At 34.1% G+C, this 21,858-nt stretch overlaps 1 protein-coding gene and 1 pseudogene across 7 annotated transcripts in view; both read left to right on the forward strand.

The window, feature by feature from the left end:
• Window positions 1-21,858, forward strand: part of LOC145263069 (uncharacterized) — a 531,947-nt gene that overhangs the window by 435,774 nt on the left and 74,315 nt on the right. For all 7 annotated transcript variants that reach the window (XM_080119927.1, XM_080119930.1, XM_080119929.1 and 4 more), the window contains one exon: window positions 14,203-20,589. In XM_080119927.1, the coding sequence (XP_079976053.1) occupies window positions 14,203-20,589 (6,387 nt within the window). The remainder of the gene's footprint in view (window positions 1-14,202; window positions 20,590-21,858) is intronic.
• Window positions 4,453-4,638, forward strand: LOC145263479 (U2 spliceosomal RNA; annotated as a pseudogene).

A 21,858-nucleotide genomic window follows, 5' to 3' on the forward strand; every position in this document is an offset into this window, starting at 1 on the left:
ACCCCTCACCGGAAATGGCTGCTATCGGAGCATCAAAGTAGATTCCTATTGTCATCCGTTATTTGAAATGTAAATTCTTGTATTCTCCAAGGCGGGGGGTGGGGGTTGATATTTATAATGTTATTAAATTTATCCCGGGGGGAGGGGGGAGTTAAAAGATATGAGGACCATTTTATTATTTATTAAATTTGGTAAATTTTCACATCTTATTCCGGAAATCATAATGTATATTTGTCTGGGATTCATTAAAATCAAATATGTGCGCACCAGAATTAGGTAAATTTAAAAAAAAAAAAAACTACATATATTTCTCTTAATCTGTCTGTTCACTCCATTTCTTTATCGAAAACTACTGGGCCGATCTGGCTGAAATTTTGTATAGACATTTGTTATGATAAGGTGCAGCAAACTAAGTATTATGGTATCCGTTCGATGCACAGTTAGAGATTAATAGAGATTAGTATTTTATTAAAAAATCGAACACAAATTTAACCATATTCAACCATCAATTTGGCATAAGGCACTCATTCTAAATCAATCGCTATTACTTTTGCCCGTTTTTAATGGGTTGACATGAATTGTTTATATATTAGTGTTGGAATGATGAATCGGGAATGAAAATGTATCTGAACTTTTAGAGGTATTAGAATCTGAAAAATTTGTTCCTATTTTCCAATGCCAAAAACGATTCTTTTAATTGTCCTATTACTAGATTTTGTATAAAGCAAAATCTTCCACCGCTAGTAGTAATAATAAAATATGTTTTGATTTTTAAATTACCAGTAAAACTAAAATTGATAGATCATCTTCAACAAGTGTATTTTTATAGTTAATAAAATATCTGCACATTTAATGAGTTTTTACAGTAATTTTTATAGTTAATAAAATATCTGCACATTTAATGAGTTTTTACAGTAATTTTTATAGTTAATAAAATATCTGCACATTTAATGAGTTTTTACAGTAATTTTTATAGTTAATAAAATATCTGCACATTTAATGAGTTTTTACAGTAATTTTTATAGTTAATAAAATATCTGCACATTTAATGAGTTTTTACAGTAATTTTTATAGTTAATAAAATATCTGCACATTTAATAAGTTTTTACAGTAATTGGGTAAAAAAAAATAACAACACTATAATCAAATATTAAGGTCGATGAAGAATCTGAATCGGAATCAGTAATTGTATTGGAATCAGGAAAAAATATTGGAATCATCCCATCATTAATATATATATATCTTTTTTCAAAGTAGGTCTAATGTCTCACAAGATTTGAAGTACAAGTAAAAAATATGATCTCTCCCCGGTTGCATATTGTTGTTAGTGAATATAAATCCAAATTAATTCACTTCATGGAATAAAAACTGAATACAAAATAAATTTTTTCGTATTATTTGGATTCTTCAGACTACTGCTCTCATCTTTAGAGTGATTTTCACAATGTTTCTGCAAATATAACCTCTGACTTTCTTCAGGTGTATCTTGTCGAACTCTGGAATGTTTCTATGGAACGCGGGAGTTTGGATTGAATTTCGAGTGGAACCCTTTAGTTACTTCACAGGGGTAGCATGCTCTTGTTCCGTCAGCTATGACTGGATAGAGGCCCTAAGTAATTCGCAATTGTATTTTTTGGTCGCCCACACTGAGGATTGAACCTTCAACCTTCAGGAGAATATCACTTTTTACAACTGATTTTTCCAAGTACTCTAACCACTGCGCCATGGGGTGAAGTAAATAAAGGGTTCCGCTCAAAATTCTATCCAAATTCCAGAGTTCAACAAGATACACCTGAAGAATGTCGGAGGTTACATCAACCGAAACATCGTGAAAATGACACTCAAGATGAGAACAGTAGTCCAATGAATCCAAATAATATGAATAACTAATCCTCATCTCAAAAAAAAAAAAATTAAGAAACGTCAAAATAAATTTATATTCATAAAATTGAAAAATCAAACATAAACTTTAAACATTTCTGAATTATTTTATGGCATGCCTTTTTACTTTTATTTCTTTGTAGTAACATGAAGTTGTGTTGTGGTGTGTCCACCCTACGGATAATAATAAACACTTCCACTTACTATAAAAACGGTGAGAATATGTCCCTTGCCATTAGCAAATACGTTGTGCACAAGTGAAGTACACTTGGCAGTCGGACTGACGTATACCCACACTCTTTACTTGTTGCATTTACTTTTACAATTTTGTTTCAACTAAATAAGGGTTGTGTTTTTATTCTGAACCCTTATGAAACCACACGTTGTTTTTATTTTATTTTAAAAAAGGAAAACTCAAAACGGTTGTGACTTTACAGAACCAAAACAAATAACATTGGTGCGCGTCAAACGCGCAACAATGTTATTTCGCGTTTGACGGCATAATTAACGAAAATAGATACAGAGTTTATATATATATATATATATATATATATATATATATATATACAACTGTAGACTTCATTTAAAACAAAAAAGAATATTTATACATTTTTTTACAGACAATAGCTTGTGGTTAAAAATGCATAAGACCATGTGTGTGCATGCATAATTGCATGCTGATATTTGCTGATCAGGTTTGAACCAAGATTAAATATTTTGTTTGAAGTTGTTACCGAGGTAATGCATGATTGTAAAGTTTGTTTGATCATGATTTGCAATGTCTGAGCTTACCTGAATAAAGCTGGAATGTATGTGAAAGTTCACTGTATTACAACATCGGTTTGCATGCATAAAACACACTTACAGCACATGGTGCACGTGTTCTAGTCGCGTGCTACTCTAGAAAAAAAAAAGAAAAGAGAGAGAGAGAGAGGGCAAGAGAGAGAAGAGGAAACTGGGGTGTTAGTGTCAACACGTATCTGCCAGAGGCGAGGTCAAGAGGGCGATAACTACCTATTCTTTTCCTTTTATAAAGTGTGTCTGTGTGTTCGCTTTGCATGAAGCTATTTGGTAGACTAGTTTTTGAACTGGTATATCTCTACAACATGCACGGAAGGTAATAAAAAAGAAAATGTATTAACAGACAGTACCAAAGTAATGGGTTGGCAGAGGCTGTCTCCTCACTTGACTTTTCTTATTGCTGCTGATTAGTGAAATCATAGTCAGGAAGAGCTCATACAAAGATGGAATAAGATAGATCACAACTATACTACAGGGTGGGACAATAAAATTTTCGCCCTAGAAAAGACATGATTTCATTTTCATTTGATGAAAACTGTTTTTTTGTTTTTGTTTTTTTTATTTTTTTTTTTGCAGACCATCTATTAGTTTGCCAATTGTGTACAACTCCCAAGAGCGATAGGAGCCGTCTGTTATGTCTTAAAGTGACACAATGTTCAATGAGCGAAATGGGAGATGCGCCGCTGTACAACTCGTGCTCTCTACCGATCCAAGTTATGACAACAGAACCATTGCCAGCATCCTAAAAATGCAAATCTGGACAGTTCAATGCTTAAGGACACTGCTCAACGAAGTTTCCAGCCAGAGTTTTGGTTTTTGGTGTGGTTTCAAGTGAGGGCCACATCATACCACCTCACATCTTCGAAGTCGGCTTTAAAGTCAACATTTAAGTGTACCTGGACGTGCTGAAGAGTGTGGTGATCCCCTGGTTCAATCGGGTCGCCGCTGGAAGACCCCGGGTATGGCAGCAGGACTCAGCGCCAGCCCACAAGCCCAGAGACTCAGGATTGTCTTCAAAAGGAATGCTTTGACTTTGTGCTCTTCTCTCACTGCCCTCATCCTTCCCCGATTTAAACCCATTGAACTACTTTGGTTGATCATACATTGAGAACATCACCAACATGACCTCCCACAACACCAAAGCCAGCCTAATTGTTGCCATTTGCAGAGTATTCGCTGACACTTGTGGAAAAGACATGCTCTCAGTTCTGGATCCGTATCAAGGCAGTGATTAACGCTGAAACCGGCTTCATTTTTTTTTTTTTTTTTACATAGGCATCACCGCTTATCAAGGCCCAGAGATCACTTGAGGATAAGTGTTAAAGAGTGTACAGTAGTAAATTGGACAATATCATAGGAATCGTTAGGAGTGAAAATTTAATAAATTTGTTAACTTAAGTGGAACGGCTCATCAAGAACTTGTTTATGTTGGACTTGAAGACAACCATATTGTTGTCAGCTGGAAAGCAGGCAAACGGAAAACAGTTTCACAGGCGTGGAGTTCTAAGAAAGAAACTTTGTTCATGGAATCTACGTTTGAATAGATGTCAGCTCTACTACATGATCCAGTTACCTGAATTGATTTTTTGAAATAAGTTTTAAAATGTAGTGATTTTTTTTTTTCTTTAGGACGACAACTTTATCGTTCCACCCTGCATTTCCTTCTTTCATTGATAGAAGTATGTAGATTTGAATGAGAGACTATGTTGAGGTATAAAATGTTGGAACATTTGAATCGGTTCCTGTTGTGGCCTTAAATAGCACAAACAGAATCTTCCTTGGCCTTTTGGCTAAGAACAAAGTGTAGTATCTGTTTTGATACTACACTTCACCTTTTCTGTCTTCGGTCAGTGGATGCGAAATCCTTCTAGACTGAGATAATTTTTATTTTTGTTCCCATCTAGAGTGCCGATTTTTGAGGAGCTGGATTTTCCACACCTTAAAAATCTACCTTGTGTCTAACTCTGCCCTCATGGGGAGGCAAGTAAATAGGAACACAAACAGAAGGTAATTAAAAAAAAAAAAAAAAAAAGTTTTACTAACAGAAATAATGGGTCGACAGAGGCTGCATCTTCAGTTTGCTTCTCTTTTCACTTCTGCTGATTGACAAACTCTAACCATGTAACATGGCGCAGACGGCTATATGCAAATGCATGCAGAATTACGTCATTGGTAAAGAAAAAAAAAGACTATAAAAAGGAGAAAGAGGACGATCACGTGAGTGACATCACAATGGTAACGAGAGATTTGAAGTCTTTTTCTGTTTTCTTGGTCTCGTTTGCGTCTGAGTCTACAACGTGCTGATTCCCGGACAATGTTACAATCATACTGAATAATCAAATCTCTTTTAGACAATTCTGAAACATAAATGCTGTAGCTTGAAATGGTTGAAAAGAAATGAAACGAACAGAAGATAATTAGGCATTAATTGTATGAGCAAACAGAATAGAAGTAACGGATTGACAGAGGATGCTTTTCTTTTTCTTCTGACTTCTGCTGATTGGTCAAAATGACTCCATTCGCAGTCAGGAAGAGTCCATACAGTGATGAAATAGGGCTCCATAATTGAGACTGAGGGGCTCCGCAAGCCCTTTCTTAAAGAGGACCAAATGCTTTATATGAAAAAATCAAATGGTTGCAGACATTTAATTTTTTATCTTTTTTGTTACTGGAAAAAGATATGGTACATAACTACAGATGTAAAGAGTTTCAGGCTGATTCATGAAAAAGTAAAAAAAATAAATTAACAAAAAAAAAAAAAAAATGCAACAATTTTTGATTAATCAAAAACAAAAAAAAAATGGTTGTAAACACGAAAATATAATAAAATCACGAACAGGAAGAACTAATGAACAAGTATAAGTTACAATCTGAATTAATGTTTTTCATATTTATTTTAGAAATTATCTTGTTAGTGCTTCGTGAAAAATCTTTGCCCTGCTCAGGGGCTCCATGATGTCCTGAAAGGTGGGAAACCCTGGGGTAGGTCACCATAATAGAAATAGAAGCAAAATTTGGAACCTCTCTTCCGAAACTCGGCATAGAATTTTAGTCAGAATAAATTTTATGCTTTTTTTGCTTTTATTTCAATGCCATCTTTTTTTTCTTTTTTTTTTTTTTAATTTTTAAAATTGTTTTCTGTTATTTAAAATCTTTTTATGAAATAAAGGGTTAATAAACCCTTTTCTGAAAATTATAAAATGCTGTTATATCCCCCCTCCCCTAACATTTTGGTCAGCTAATTCCTTGCCATGTTTATTTATTTATTTTGTTAGCTTTCATGTGACCTTTACTTATGTGACCTCTACTAATGCATTAACCTTTTTAATATACTAATCTACAAGCCAGTGCTATTATTAACTGCTGTTGCTTCTTTACATGGCTTAGTCACTGCGACAGTTAAGGGTGATCTAACTTGGAAATCTCCCCAAATTTATCGATCCACTCATGAAATCAATGAGCTTTTATTAATCTATTTCTATTTTATTTATTTTATTTAAGTAAATATAAAATTTATAAAAGGAATCATTTAGAAAACAAAGTTATAATTAAAACAACTAAATAAAATAATGTAGCATTTCCAAAAACCGAATGGGATAAACGAACCTTCGTTCACACATGTTGTTTCCAACATACGCATACTTGTGCACTTTCACCAGTAAGCGATTAAGAAACAATTAATAAAAGTCTTTTTACATACATACGTGCGGGGTCGCTGGTCTTCATTCTCCAATCATCACTTTTTCATGCTTGGCTGTTGATCCCCTCGTGGTTGCGATCTTCTGTTTAACTCGTGGAAACACAATGGAGATTTGCTAGATATTTTAAAGATTTTATTCAAACAGTCTGCTCTTTGGGGGAGAGAGACCAGGTAAATTATTTCTGGCTTAATTTTCTTACTCAGTCTCAAGATGGTCAACGAACGGGCAATCTTGAGGCAATATTCACAGGCAATGTCATTTCTATGTGATATCATTCGACAAATGCATTTCTAGCGCATTTTATTTAATGATGTAGCTCTTCATTCCTTTGATTAAATCCCGTTAGATGTACTGGGTCTATTTCCGTTTGCCATTGGGTTATCCTGACATGTATTATGTGACCCTCACCGAAATTCATAATAGTTGAGATAATCTCTACTTTCCACCCGTTTCAGAATCCATAAAGAACAAACTCATACACACATACACAAACAATGTGCTTTTTATCTATAAGAGATTTGAAAATTATCAAGTCTTACATTTCGCTAAACAAAGCGTTAACGAAAGAAAACCCATGGGAAGCACTTCGTTTTTTCACAAAACACATACTGGCTGCACTAGCCCAAACCATGCATGAAGCAAAATATAAACTTGAAGTTTCAAAGGTTTTATTCAGAGAGTTTGCTCTTTGGGGGAGAGACCATGTAAATTATCTCTTACTTAATTTTCTTACTTAGTCTTAAAACGGTCGACACATGGGCAGAGTCTTGAGGCAATATTCACTTAGATTCTCTCTGCATTTTTAAACGCATCTCGCTTTTCGGTTCTGACTGCCTAGAAAACTCTGTTCTCTTCCTTAAACTCTATGATGTAATCTGCATTTCTAGCATGTTTTGTGTAGGGAGCTAATCTTTACCCCCCCCACGACCTCGCCTCAATAACTCTAACTGCAGGTGGTTTATTTTTGTTTGCCACCAGAGATTATCCTGACATGTACTCTATGTAATCCTTGCTAAAATTCATACAAGTTAACATAATCACTATTTACTGGCGTAGGGTTCCAATATATAGTGGTTTTCTTTTTGTTTGTTTGCTTTTTATTGTGACAAATGTTGCGTAATCCCCAACCGCACCTCTCCTGAGTCGGCGCTGTTTTCAATTCCAGTTGTATGTATATGCATCGTAATCATGTTGACACACCGGTTCTCGCCAGATCACCAAAGTTCAGCAACAATGAGCCTGGCCAGTACCAGATGGGTGACCATTTGGGAATACTAGGCTCTCTATGTGCTCCCCGCTTGTCTTGGCATTGTTTCCAGTCGTTCTGTACTAATGTAACCTCCGCCAAACTCCATACTAGTTAACTGTATCTCTACTTGCTAGCATAGGGTACCAATACATAATAGAATGAAGATGATTCTGACACAAAGTTAAATGTTGGCAAATAAAGTGTTGTCCTCCCACCTCTTTCTTTGTCTGCCCTTCTTGCTGTTCCTGGAGTATCTATGTGAGACCTACTGATCACGTGACGTGGCCGCATCACTACATTTTCCTCTTCTTCACATTGGCCATCTTCAAATAGATTGACCAGTTAATTAGCCATGCAACTGATATCGAATATGTACCTGGAACCCTAACCTGCGCAATTAAAATTAATTTTTTATTTCTTCCAATTTACAAAAGAAGTAGTCTTCATTGATTTGTATTAGCTAAGCACAGACAGCTCGTTCGTTAAAAATTGAGAAACGCTCAATCAACTTTTTTTGGTTATTTCTATCAACTGCCGAGCAAGCCAGAACCCACTTTTGTAGAAATTGCAGGTCGGTAAACGCAGAAGCACCAGGAGACCAATGTCTGTATTAAGATATTTGTTGTGCGTGCTTGATTGAGAAAATAATATACATTTTTTTGTGTTTGAGAAAGGAAGCGCTGTCTTGTGGATGCGTTGTCTAGAGCCAGATTCTACAGTAGTGGAAATGTATTGTGCTCTACGTTTACTAGAATTGTTAATTCTGTATTGGAAACTATTCTCAATGATAATGCCGGCGCATATAATGCCCCCAAGTTTTTGAATTGACTCAATAAAATAATATTCAATCTTGTTTGAGCCTGTTTAATATATAAGTTTTCCAGTTGCCTCGTAGCGTGGAGTTGTGGTTTGTCCAAAATAGACCCGTAATTCATAATGTGTAAATTTGTATGTTCTCCCACGTATGCTTCTAGAGAAGTATTTTAAAGGGTTATAGAGAGTTCAAGAAACATAAAAACGTTGTTGTTTTGAATTTGTTACATTTTATTTTTGATATTTTTATGTTAATGCTGGTTGGATCGCATGCAGACACGTTTGAAAAAATTTTTAAACATTTAAAAAAATCATTTTTTGTCAAAGGGCTACGAAATTTCATATGAACTATGATGAACGTTATTGCATTTCCTATAACCCTGAAAATACTTATCTAGAAGCATATGTGGATTAACATACAAATATATATATATAAGTGATATGTGTGTGTGAACACTTCTCAATCTATATACTCAACGAATTTTTGATCTGCAGACTTGAAATTTGATATATAGGGTATTCATACACATGGAGAACTTTTTAATCGGTTTTCAGCCGGAAAAGAAAAAAGAGGGCTGCTAAGGGGTCACATTTAAAAAAAAAAAATGTGTGCGTGGAGGACAGTGGATAAGTAGGTTTGAAAACACTTTTTTAAAGATCGTGTCAAGCTGGACTAATGGTAATTGTACTTGACTCGCTGTTTTTAGGTTTTGAGTTCGATCTCAACTCAAGTATTTTTTTTTCTTACTTACGAGAAGTGAACTGTTTAGAAAAAACAATACTTGGATGCTGATGTCTCAGTTTCTTTCCGTTTTTTTTTTTTTTTACTTCATTTTTTTTTTTTTTTTTTTTTAAGGAATGTAACCTTACGTTTAATACCGGGTAACGCCAGGTACATCTGTTTATATATATATATAAATTTAAAGGAGATTAGAATAATAGTCTAAAGAGCTAAGTGTATTTTAATGTAATAGTGAAATTACTAGTTTAATTAAAATACAGGAAATGCTCGTTGTAATTTAGATATATAATAAGCTCGATAGTTAAATGTCCTAGAGCTAATTCAATATTAAGTAATGTGATTTATAATTTAAAAATTTTTAAAAATTTTTAAAAATTAAAAATCAAATTTTAATTAAATTAAAAATCAGTTTCATAAGAAGGAACAACAACAAAGTCACTTTTAATGCTAGGTTTATTTTTGGTGTCTTTTAAATTCAATAGAAATCCTCCTAAATTTGCTGATGAGGAGACCGTGCTTACCAAAAAAACTATGTATAATTGTTCTACGTGACTTCATGTATACCACAAATAAAAAGCACGGATTTCCGAAACGATCGTACAGATAATTGACTTTGTTGTTGTTCCTTCTTATGAAACTGATTTTTAATTTAATTAAAATTTGATTTTTAATTTAAAATTTTTTTTTTAAATTTTAAAATTATAAATCACATTACTTAATATATATATATATATATATATATATATTACTGATGGAACGATTCCAATATTTTCTCAATTCCGTACTAAACTCCCGATTCCGATACAATTATCGATTTCAATTCGGATTCTTCATAAATCTCTAAATATTTAACTATAAAGTTGCTATTTTTCCCGATTACTGTAAAACAGGTGTTAGGTGTGCACACATTTTCTCAAACGTAAAAAATACACCTGTGTGTGAGGGGGGGGGTCTGTAGATTTTAGTTTTACTTGTATTTTAAAATCAATAAATATTCATTATATTTTTTATGACAACCAGAAGTGGGAAATTTTGTTTTAAACGAAATCAAAAAAAAAAAAAAAATTTTTAAATCGTTTTTAGCATTGGAAAATATGCACAAATTTTTCCGATGTTGATTCCGGTATCCCCCAAGATTCAGATTTTTCAGATTCTAATTCCAATTGATTGCCCCAACCCTTTTATATATATATATATATATATATATATATGAGAGAGAGAGGAACTGGCCACTACAATAAAATAATGGTACTAGCTCCCCTTATATTATTCCTCTGATCTTATTCTGGAAAGTTGGAAGTAATTCTTATTGCATATTTCCTACTTTTCTTAACGTTTCTTTTTTTTTTTTTTTTTCAACATGAGTCCCCCCCCCCCCCCTGTTTTATATCAATCTATCGAGGTTCATGTCAGCTTCATCATAACTTTAGATGATATATAATTTTAACCAGGGTTGTGGAATCAGAAAACGCATAATCTCCGACACTTAAAATTCCAAAATATTTGACTCCTTATTTTCAAGTTTTCCCATTCCAACTTCTTGTATTCTACGACTTTGGCTCCCCTTCCTTCCAAAGCTTTCAATTGTCTCTGACTTTGACTCTGCAACCCTGGTTTTAACTAAATATCATTCTCATATTCTTACACTTTCACACGTTTTATGTACTTAAAAGTTTAATTTCTAGCCGGGGTTATAGAGTACATTAGTGTCCCTAAATTCAGTTTTAAACAATTAAAAAAAATAATAATTAAAAGAATCATTTTTAGGATCAGAATCTCGGCCCAACTTTTCTGATACCCCCGAAACTTCCGATTTTTCTGATTCCTGATTGCTTCCAAACACTATCCTAAATACAATTCGATGCACCTTATAACAAGACGATGGTTTCTTAAAGTTATGCAAATATGTATACTTGTTTAGATCGTTGATCTTTTAAATCAACACATTTCAGGTGAAAACATTATTACATACTTATGTGTGTCATGTTAAAATTAGCATAACTTTTAAAAAATTACGGAAAATGATACAGTAGATGTGCTAGATGTATTTTTAATAAATGATAAGCGCGCGCGCGCACACACACACACACACACACGTTCTGAGACCTTTTGTTTAAAAGTGGTGGACCCTTAATTTAAGTCAAGGGAGAAGACACCACTGTTGTAGTTGTTTGTAATAGTAAAAACTAGGTGTTAAAAAATTAACCGCCAGCATAGCCTAAGGGTTAAACTGATGATGATGATGAATTTAATTTTCTTTTTAAATTTTTGTCAACGAAAAAAAAATTGATTTAGGAGAAATTGTGGTGCTTGTGTAGATTAGTAATCTTTAAAACCAACGCATTTCAGGTGAAAACATTATTACATACTGATGTGTCATGCCGAAATTAGTATAAATTCCAAAAATTACGAAAAATGATACAGTAGATGTGCTAGATGTATTTTTAATAAAAAAAAATTACGTTCTGAGACTTTTTGTTTAAAAATGGTGGACTCTTAATTTAAGTCAGTTTAAGCCAAGGGTGATGTACGTTTGTTATACTGAATTGGTCACACAACTCTTTCACATTAAAACATGCAATAACTTGATAACTCAATTCTATTTTTACTTGTAATTATTTTTCTACCGGATCATTTTTTGTAATTTTTAAAAATTCTAATTTTAACATGACACAGAAGTACATAATAATGTTTTCACTTGAAATGCGATGGTTACATTGGTGATCTTTTAAACAAAAGCATTTCAGGTGAAAACATTATTACATGCTTGCATGTCATGTTAATATAAATTTCCAAAATGATCAAGTAGAAAAATAATTACAAGTAAAAATAGAATTTATCGAATTATTGAGTTTTATTGTATGTTTTAATGTTGAACAATTGTGTAACCAGTTCAGTATGACAAACTGACTTATCTCCCTTGACTTAAATTGACTTAAATAATTGGTGGGCCATTTTTAAATACAAAATATCAGAATGTGATTGTGGATGATATTTTATTAAAAATAGATCTAGCATATCTTCTACTGAATGATCTTTCATAATTTTTGGAATTTATACTAATTTCGACATAACACTGAAGTATGTAATGTTTTGATCTGAAGTTGGTGTAAGATCACCAATCTACACAAACACTCAAATCTGCTCATATACAACTTGAGTTTTTTATGCATACACCTTCTCGATATTGTTGATTTCCAAGTGACTTCACTCTCGACTATTTGGTTGCTAGAAATTTCACTGGCATCCATGCAGCTTATGCGGAATATTCGACATGGAGAAAATAACAATTTTGCCCTACCTCTCACGCTTCGTGATTTCTATAGACTTATAGAAACAAGTCTGCTGCGGTCATCTTGAGTGCTATTTTCACAACTTTTCAGCCAATGTAATCTCCAACCTTCTACAGGTGTATCGTGTAAAACTTGGGGAATCTTTGTCGAACTTGGAAATCTACATGAAATTTTCAAATGGGAATAGCATGCTCCTGTTCCATCATGACTGCGCAGAAGTTCTAAGAAATTCACAATTGTATTTTGAGTGTCACCCGCATTGGGGATTGAACCTTCAACCTCCAGAAGAGTGCAACTATACAACTGAATTTTACCAAGAACTCTATGTAGAAATGGAAACTCCCTCAATCGTTCAAATGCATTGAGTAACCGTCTTGTAACGTCACCTGTTTACCGTCTGTACAGCGAAAACTCTCCCACTCCTCCAAGCGACCTGCTTTTATATTACATTCACCCATGTGAATCTCGTGTGATCTCGCGAGATCACATGAGACCGTTTCTGTTGAATATCACAGACGCCATCTTGGTTTCTCTTTTTCCTGTCCAACGTACATGACAGGCAGACACGTGGGCGCTTCACAGGTAGGTCGTTTGTACGTCCGTTTTTATTTTCCCCACACTTTATCCACTATGCCATGGGTCCTTGCCGACCAAAACGTTTTGAAAATAACACTCAAGGTGAGAACAGTAGCCCAAAAAAAAATCCAAATAATATGAATAACCAGCTGGACCGTCTGTGGCAGTTTGTTTTACAATGTCTGCCAGACAGAAATGCATTAGAAGTGACGGATAACCTTTTTAGCATGAACAGACAAGATTGTTGTTTTTAAGTATTTTTAGTTACGGACATTTTTATAGCATTCTTTTGATAATATTGAACATTTACCGATTGCGTTTCTGAATTTTTTTAGATGAGGCGTGATTATTCATATTATTTGGATCTTTTGGACTACCATTTTTATCTTATATTTTCACAACGTTTTGGTCAACAATGACTCATGGCATAATGGATAAAGTACTAGGTAAAATTCAGTATTAAAGTTACACGCTTTTGGAGGTTGAAGGTTCAATCCTTAGTGTGGGAGACACTCGAAGTTACGACTGCAAATTACTTAGGACTTCTATCCAGTCATGGCTTATAGAATAAGAGCATGCTACCCCCACCCATGAACTAAATAAAGGTTTCTGTGCGAAATTACGTGCAGATTTCCAAGTTCGATAGGATTCACCTGAAGAAGGTTGTAGATTATATCAACTGAAATATGAAAATAACACTCAATATGAGAACAGTAGTCTGAAGAATCCAAATAATACGAATTTAACTGCTTTATATCTATATAATTATTATTTATAACTACCTACTTACCTATATATATATATATATATATATATATATATATATAATTTATTATGTATTTATAATTAATAATTATAATTAACACAGATGAGAACAGTAATCTAAAGAATCGAAATATTAAAATTTAACAACTGACTTTTTTTTGTATATAAATTCCAAAACAACTCCCCCCCCCATCCTGTGTGAGCTTTCAGCTTGTTGAAATATTTAGAATCGCTTGTGCATTATAAAAAAAAAACTCCCAACATTTCAGTTTAGAAACCTTTGCTTTGCCGTGGCTTTTTCTCCCAGATTATCCACCTTTTTCTTACCTCTCCATCCCGAAAAATTTCTTTCAGATCATTTTTAATTTTTCCTGTTTGCAGAAGACGTTTATTACAGCGGTCCCATAGATCTCCACTCACAGACAGAAGATCATACTTTAAAAGACTACAAATCGGGAGAACAATTAAAAAATTTGAAGGTTGAAATGCAAGGAACTGAAGCCAAACACAAAGTCTCCAATGAAGACGGCATGGAGAATGAAGAGTTTGTGTATCGTTTGCTATTTGGTTCTGGAAAACCGGATACTTTGCAGACAGTCAGCAACAGAAAGATGTCAAACTTAGAAGTAGTGTATATGGAGGCAGAATCCTGTTTTCTTGACGTTGAACAGAAAATGCAACAAAGGAATAGATCTAAGTCTGATCCATGCGTGAGCTGGACTCAAATGCAAAATATTACAAAATTTGAACCACTTAATTTGCTTCCAAACCCTGAATTGGCAACAGTTAATTCAGGACAACAGAAAACTATAACTGATCATAAAACGAGTTCACTTGAAACCAGATTTGATCCACATAATTGTGAAGCTAAAGCACAAAATAAAAATGAATTTGAAAATTTTAACCTCGTATCTAAACCTGACATAATTAATTTTGAAGGTCAAAAAATAGCGGATTCAAAAACAACTGCTGTTGATCTGGGGTTTGATCCAGGGAAGCTTAGAGATCAAACGCAAAATATCAATGAATACAAAACTCCTAATTTCCTCACTGAACCTGACATAGTTGATAATGAACATAAGAAAACGCAGAGAATTCAAAACCTTGAAAATATGTGTGATCCTCCAATGATGAATATTCAGGTTAAATATAGAGATCAAACACAAAATATTGATAAATCTGAAAATTCTAATCTCAAAATTTCTCCATTCGACTCTCAGGAAATAATTGAAGCCGGAGATCTTAAAAATACTGCATTTGAACCAAGATTTAAACATGATCATCAAACACAAGCTATAGTTGAATTTGAACATTCTAATTCAATGCTCCAACTTGATGGAGCTGAAATTAATTCAGAACGACACAAAACAATTATGGCTCAAGAGTTTCCTGTAACTGTGGCTGATCGTAAAAATACCACAGTCGAGCCAGGATTTGTTCAAGAATATGCTAGCGATCAAACACAACTTGAAACAGTTCAGTCTGAACCTAAAGAAATTTCATCTGATCCTATATATACAAATAAAGCCGATTCTCCAAAAACTGAAATTGAGCTAAAAGTTGATCAGAATTATTGTAAAGATCAAACACAATCTGAATCAGTACAATCTGAACATCAGCAAACTATTAACATTCAAGATCCTTCAGTAATTATGGATCATAATGAAATAGTTGGATTATTTGCAATTGAAAGGAAAGAATATTTTCTTGTTTCTTCCAGACCTTCAACTAAATATAAGAATTGCAATAATCATTCTTTTGAATTGTTTGCTGGTTCTGATCAGAGTCATGAAGAAGAAGAATCAAATAATACTGACAGTTTGGAAATGTCTGGAAAAACATCTGCAAGAGACACATGCGATGAGGAATCTCAACTTGTTGGAAGTCCATCTTGTGAACGAATAGATCCAAAATCTTTGTCTGTTTTTGATTCAGGCAAAGAAACATCAAAAGATAAAGAAATTGTGGAATTGGTTGAACAGTTAAAAACCTCTCCATTAAATTCAACTCAAAGAAATACCAACTGTTTAGAACAGAATATGGACATTAAAAATGTTGATTCAGGGAATAATTCTGAAATCAGCGATGAACTATTTAAAGCTGATCCTAGTCAGGACTTTTCGTCTGAAACGTATCATTCAAAAATACAAGGAACATGTGAATCATCCTCTGGCGTTGTAGTATTTTCTGAAACAAAGGTAGATCATGAAATAACTGCATTTGACCCAGAATTTGAACCAAATGATTGTAAAGATCAAACACAGTTTGAACAGCTTACGTCAGAATTACATAAACCCACTAAAATTCAAGAGTTTTCTAAATCCATGGCTGATCCTAAAAACAATGCAGATATGCCAAGATTTGATTCAAGTGAAAGTAAAGATGATAAAAAACATATTGAACTTGAAAATATTAATTTTGATCCTAAACCAACAATGATTAATTTGGAACACGAAAAAAACACTCAAACTGAAGAATTTTTTATAAATATGACTGATCCTTGGAAAACTGCAGTTAAGTTAGGATCAGAATCAAATCAGTGTGAACATCAGATAGAAAATGTCGATAAACTTGAAAATCTTAATTTCCTATCTCAGCCTGATTTGGTTCTATCTGACAATAATAAAACCATTATTACTCAAGAGATTTCTAAAACTATGTTTGATCTCAAAAAGACTGAAGTTGAGCCGAGATTTGACCCGGATCAATGTGAACATCAAATGAACCAACAATTAAAGAGCTCATCTGAAAATAATGGAAAACTATCAGTTGAAAACAATAACTTAATAAGCGAAAATTCAGCCGACTATCTCAATCAACAAAATAGTCAAAATGAAAATTGGCTTCAAAACGAAAATCAAAAATTAAGCACTGTAAGTGATTGTGTTCATGATCGATTTGGGGTTATCGATTTCTGTAGCAATCCCAATTGTGACTCTTGCACTTTTACTCTAACTGGAAGTGCAGATAATCAGATTGGATCATGTGAAATCGATAGGAAGGAATGTTTTTATGTTTCTTTCAAGACGAGTGTCAAATATAAAAATTGTGAATCGGAAATGTCCCAAAAATCATCCGAAAGTGAGCAGGTAAATTCTGTGAAGGCTTCAACAGTTGATCCGGTAATTGATCCTGGTAAAAACAAGCAGCATTTGAAACATCCTAAAGAATGTGTAGATCAAAATATATTTGAACCTACTGCTCAGTTGTATCCTGAAAGCGAAACAAATACAAATTCCTTTTTTGGTGGTGAGACATCTTCATCTGACGAATGTCTTAAGAAACAGGAGAAATCAAATCATTTTCCTGGGCTTTCAAAAAACTCCTCTGATGATCAAGCTACCCATATCTTAAGCAATTTAAAAACAAAAAAGCCGGAGAACAATGAAACAATTTCTGATCTTGATATTTCAAATCCTCCAAGTGAAATCTCAGGAATTGATCGTGGAGAATCTGTAGAAATGGCAGAAACCGAATCTATACATTCATTAACGTCTCAACCATTGGACGTAATATGTTCCGAAGAAGAATCTGCTTTGGATGAATCCTCGGACAGCCCTACCTTAATAAAATCTCTACACGATACTTCCTTTACGGAAGGTGAATTTGAGAATTCTGAAGATTTTAAATCGTTCATGGAAACAACTTTGTCCCAGAATAATGATCCAATCCTGCAGAACTCATTACCGGTTTATCGCCAAAAGATTCCAACAGCTGATGATTGTAATATTAAGATCTCGGCGGAATTTTGCGAAAAAGAACATCCTGGGTTTCATTTTACTGAATTTGCTGCCAAAGATTCTGAACATATGAACCTTTCTAAAAAAGAAGCATTTATTTGTAATGCAGATCTTGAGACTAGAAGGGAGAATTCTGCGACATGTTCCAGAAATGATTATTCTGTGGAAGATGGTACACGTCCAAAACTGATTCTCCAAGACAAGAATGAAGACAAAGACGAAACTGGTAGTCTGAATCAATTCACCAAATTAGATGAGAACTCCGATGATAAAAGAATCTTGGAGGCAAATTCTTCCAAGCACCAAGTTTTGCCTCTTAATAGAGCGTCTGTGAATACAGCAAAGAAACCAGATCAATTTAACGTAATTGGATTTCAACCTGATCTCGTTACAGAACTTGTTATTTTACCTGGCAGCACAGAAGGTGGTGTTCCGAATGATTTAATTTCTGGTGCTTCCAGTGTATTTCGTCATAACAATGGAAGCGTCCCAGAGCAACAGTCTGAAAATTCCAATGTAAATCTAGGTCAAAATCCTGATAGTTTCGAATTACAGATACAACCAAGATCTAAAAAAATGGATGTTGTCCTCGAAGATTCTGTATTGGAATCTGGTCTGGGGGATGTTGAACTATTAAAACCTGATGCATCCTTTTTACCTGAAGATATCCAATCAAATGATGTGAATAATAAAATAAATGTAGAAAGATCCACGGACTCTGCTGTTTCATCATTTCCAGATAAGGAATTGGGTGTCACTCATCAAAGCCAGACTCCTGCTCTGATCAGTGACAGAAAATGCATTGATCTTCATATAATCAAACTGAAGGGAGACAATGGAGAAATGTTAGATGATCAGGCAACACCCGAAAAAAGTCTGGAAATTCTGGCTGACCAGGAAACAGCTAAAAAAAGTCGGGGGATTCTGATTAACCAGGCAAAATCTGAAAAAAGTCTAGAAATTCTGGATAACCATGCAACAACTGAAAAAAGTTTAGAAATTTTGTCTGACCAGGCAACACCTGAAAAAAGTCTGGAAATTCTGGCTGACCAGACAACAGCTAAAAAAATTCAGGGGATTCTGATTAACCAGGCAAAATCTGAAAAAAGTCTAGAAATTCTGGATAACGATGCAGCAACTGAAAAAAATTTAGAAATTTTGTCTGACCAGGCAACAACCGGAAAAAGTCTGGAAATTCTAGCTGACCAGGCAACAACTGGAAACGGTATGGAAATTCTGACAGACCAGGAAACGACTGGAAAAAAATCTTATGAATTAGAAGGATGTATTTATTTCGAAGGCGGTCTAGAAAAGCTGGATTATCGTCAAGACAGAGAAACTATTAATCAAGTTGAATCTGATTCAATAACGAATGATCAGATACCGATTAAAAAAGATTGGTTTTGTGATGAAGCTGAAAGTGAAATCCATCTAATTGATACATATCAAACTCAAATGGGATCATTTTTGAATCTTGAGTCTAAAGGAGATTCCCCTGAACAGATGTTGCATAACAAGCCTGGATCAGTCGGTGAGCAGTATGTTGAATCTTCAGATTTAAACTTTGAGGATCCATATATGCCTTTGTTTAACGAAGCTCTGGATTTTAAAAAGGTTTATTTGGAGAGCAAGGATTTGAGCCGAGATTCAGATAAATTAGATATCCAGTGTGAGATCTTTGAAAATCCAGGAGGCAACACATGTGGGCATCAAAGCAGTAATGAGTTTGATCCTAACTTTGAAGTTGATCCCACAAACGAGCTTGATCTTTCGAATGAATTTGATCCGATGGACGAGGACTCTGACTTTGCTGATGATTCTGAAAACAGTGGGACAGAAGATTACAGAATAATTGATCCAATAAATGACGGGTATTTACCCAAGAGCTATTTCCCAGAGGCTAATCCTTTGGATGAGATATGCCATTCCAGAGAAGAACCAGGTTTTCGACGAGAATTTTCTTCACAGGTCCCAAACAGTAGCCTCTTCAGACATTCCAGACATTTCTTGGAAGCAATTCCAGAGCAGGTATTTGAAGATTCCAATGAAGAAGAAATGGAAATGGTTTGTCTGCAAGAGCCAATTGACACTCCTGTCTGCACCAAACCTAGAGCCGATTCTTTGCATCCTGACAATTTTAAATCGCAGAATAACAAAACTGACGACATGTATGACGTTGGTTTTAAGAGAGTCACTTTCACTGTTATAAAAGATGGAGATATTGACGAAGAGTTTGGGGGAGAAAATACCTTTCCAGTTGCTCCAAAACCATTTCCAAGAAGCACCAATAAATCCCTCCCAGAAATAAACAATAGAATGTATTCTGGTCAGTGTTTGGAGACCGATATTGACTCTGTACTCGATTTACAACCACAGAATGTAAGCAGGCCATGCCAGTTAGACATTGTGGAGTCCGATGACAACCTAGATTTAAAGGAACATCCGTCCGATTTTAAATCCCCATGTGAATCTGGATCTTCGGAATTTTCACTCTTAGAATATAGTCCAAGTAGTGTCCCTACTGTATTATCTTTGGATTCGGATATGTCTCCAATAAGTCCTGTCAAAGATCACATGCCATTCGGCAGTCTTCATGACATGATTCTAAATGATGAAAGACTCGCGTATGAAAGAATGATGCAAAGCTTTCAACCAAAGAAAAAAAAAACTGTTCCGGAACCTGACCGTCACCAAACGTGTTCAGAATCTTCCGCATCGCCGTATAATAGTTCAGACAAGGAGCAGACATTCCAATTTGAGGATGACGTAATAAACTCAGAAATTGAAACAAAATCCAAGTCTGCTGAAGCAATGTCTACCTGTCTTGACTTAGGGAACTCCATTTCCCTTGACCCTTCGCCAGTGATCCAGTTACCAAAAACTGGTCTCATTATATCTCACAAGCCAAAGAACTGTTCTCAGTCATTCATCATCACAGAAAAAGCTTCCCTTCCTGATGCTTTACCTTCTTTGATCCAAGAAAAAACAGATCCGCATGAGCTAAGCCAACAACCTTCAAATGACCCAGGTAGAATATTCTTTCTTTAAATTAACCTTTTTTATGTTTTTATCTGCTGATTCCATATTTTACGTATCCCAGACTTTTTATTTATTTATTTTTCAAACTTTTTGGGTTATTACTTATCAAGACGAAATGCCTCTCAAGGATAAGAGTTAATGAGACACATTTAAATTAATGTTTTTATTTTATTAGCTCCAGCACCTATTTAAGCCAGGTTTCTCAAATTTTCTGCTTTTGCGCAGAATTGAGAAATAACACCTTTGCTTTAGATTAAGTATCCAAAACCAAAATTTTGTTTTCATTTAAAAACTTGGAACTTATGCAGAGAATAACCCGGTTCTTTGTGAATGTTGCGTCGGAATATTCCAGCATCTTACATAAACTGCTGGAATTTGTTGAGTAGTGATCAAATTTTAAGACACTAAAAAACAAGAAAACATCATAGAAAAAATTTATCGTTTCAATGAAAAAAAAAATAGAAATACAATTTTTTTTTTTTTTAAATCAACCTACGGTAAGTTTAAGCAATATATATATATATATATTTTTTTTTTTTTTTAGCAACAACTGAAATCAGTTTTTATTTTATTCAGTCAGACATGTTCCTTTTTTTAAGTTTTTTAAAAAAATATTTTATGACAAAATGTTTTTTTCTCTTTTAATCCTTTTCGTTTTTTTTTTTTCATTTTTTTTTGTTTTTTTTTTTGTTAAAGTCAAAAAGTAGACTATTTTTAATTTTTATTTTTTATTTTAAAGATTTTCAATTATCTGCCGGAGATTTCTAAGAACATACTTTTTGCAAATATGTTGCATGAAATTTTTCCAATCTATCACGTGATGTTCCAAACCGATGACACACCCTTGCTGTAAATTTCAGACAGTTGCAATGTTGTGGAACCACTTCTATTTATTTATTTTTCCAATTTCAAGGCATAACTTAGATAAAATAAAAATTCTCCTGAAGCAAGGAGGTCAATTGCCCATTTGTGCACCTCCAAACAAATCCGTCACTCACGATACCTGTTTTTAATGCATTTTCTTGCATACATGTGGCATCTCATACTTTTTCCGGCATAATCTGCAAACCCACTAGATTCATCGTGACGACTTTACTCAGATGATTTATTTTTAATGATTTAAATTTTTGCACGATTAAAACTAATATTTTCTTTAAATTTATCAACTGTCGTCTGCTGCAATGGCTGAGCATTTCACCATATTCCGGCGGTTTACGTAAGATTTCGGAATATGATGACGAAACATCCACACAAAACT

The sequence above is a fragment of the Euprymna scolopes genome, chromosome 38, assembly GCF_053919585.1.
Source record: "Euprymna scolopes isolate OS-2025 chromosome 38, ASM5391958v1, whole genome shotgun sequence".
In the NCBI taxonomy this organism is placed as follows: Eukaryota; Metazoa; Mollusca; class Cephalopoda; order Sepiida; family Sepiolidae; genus Euprymna; species Euprymna scolopes.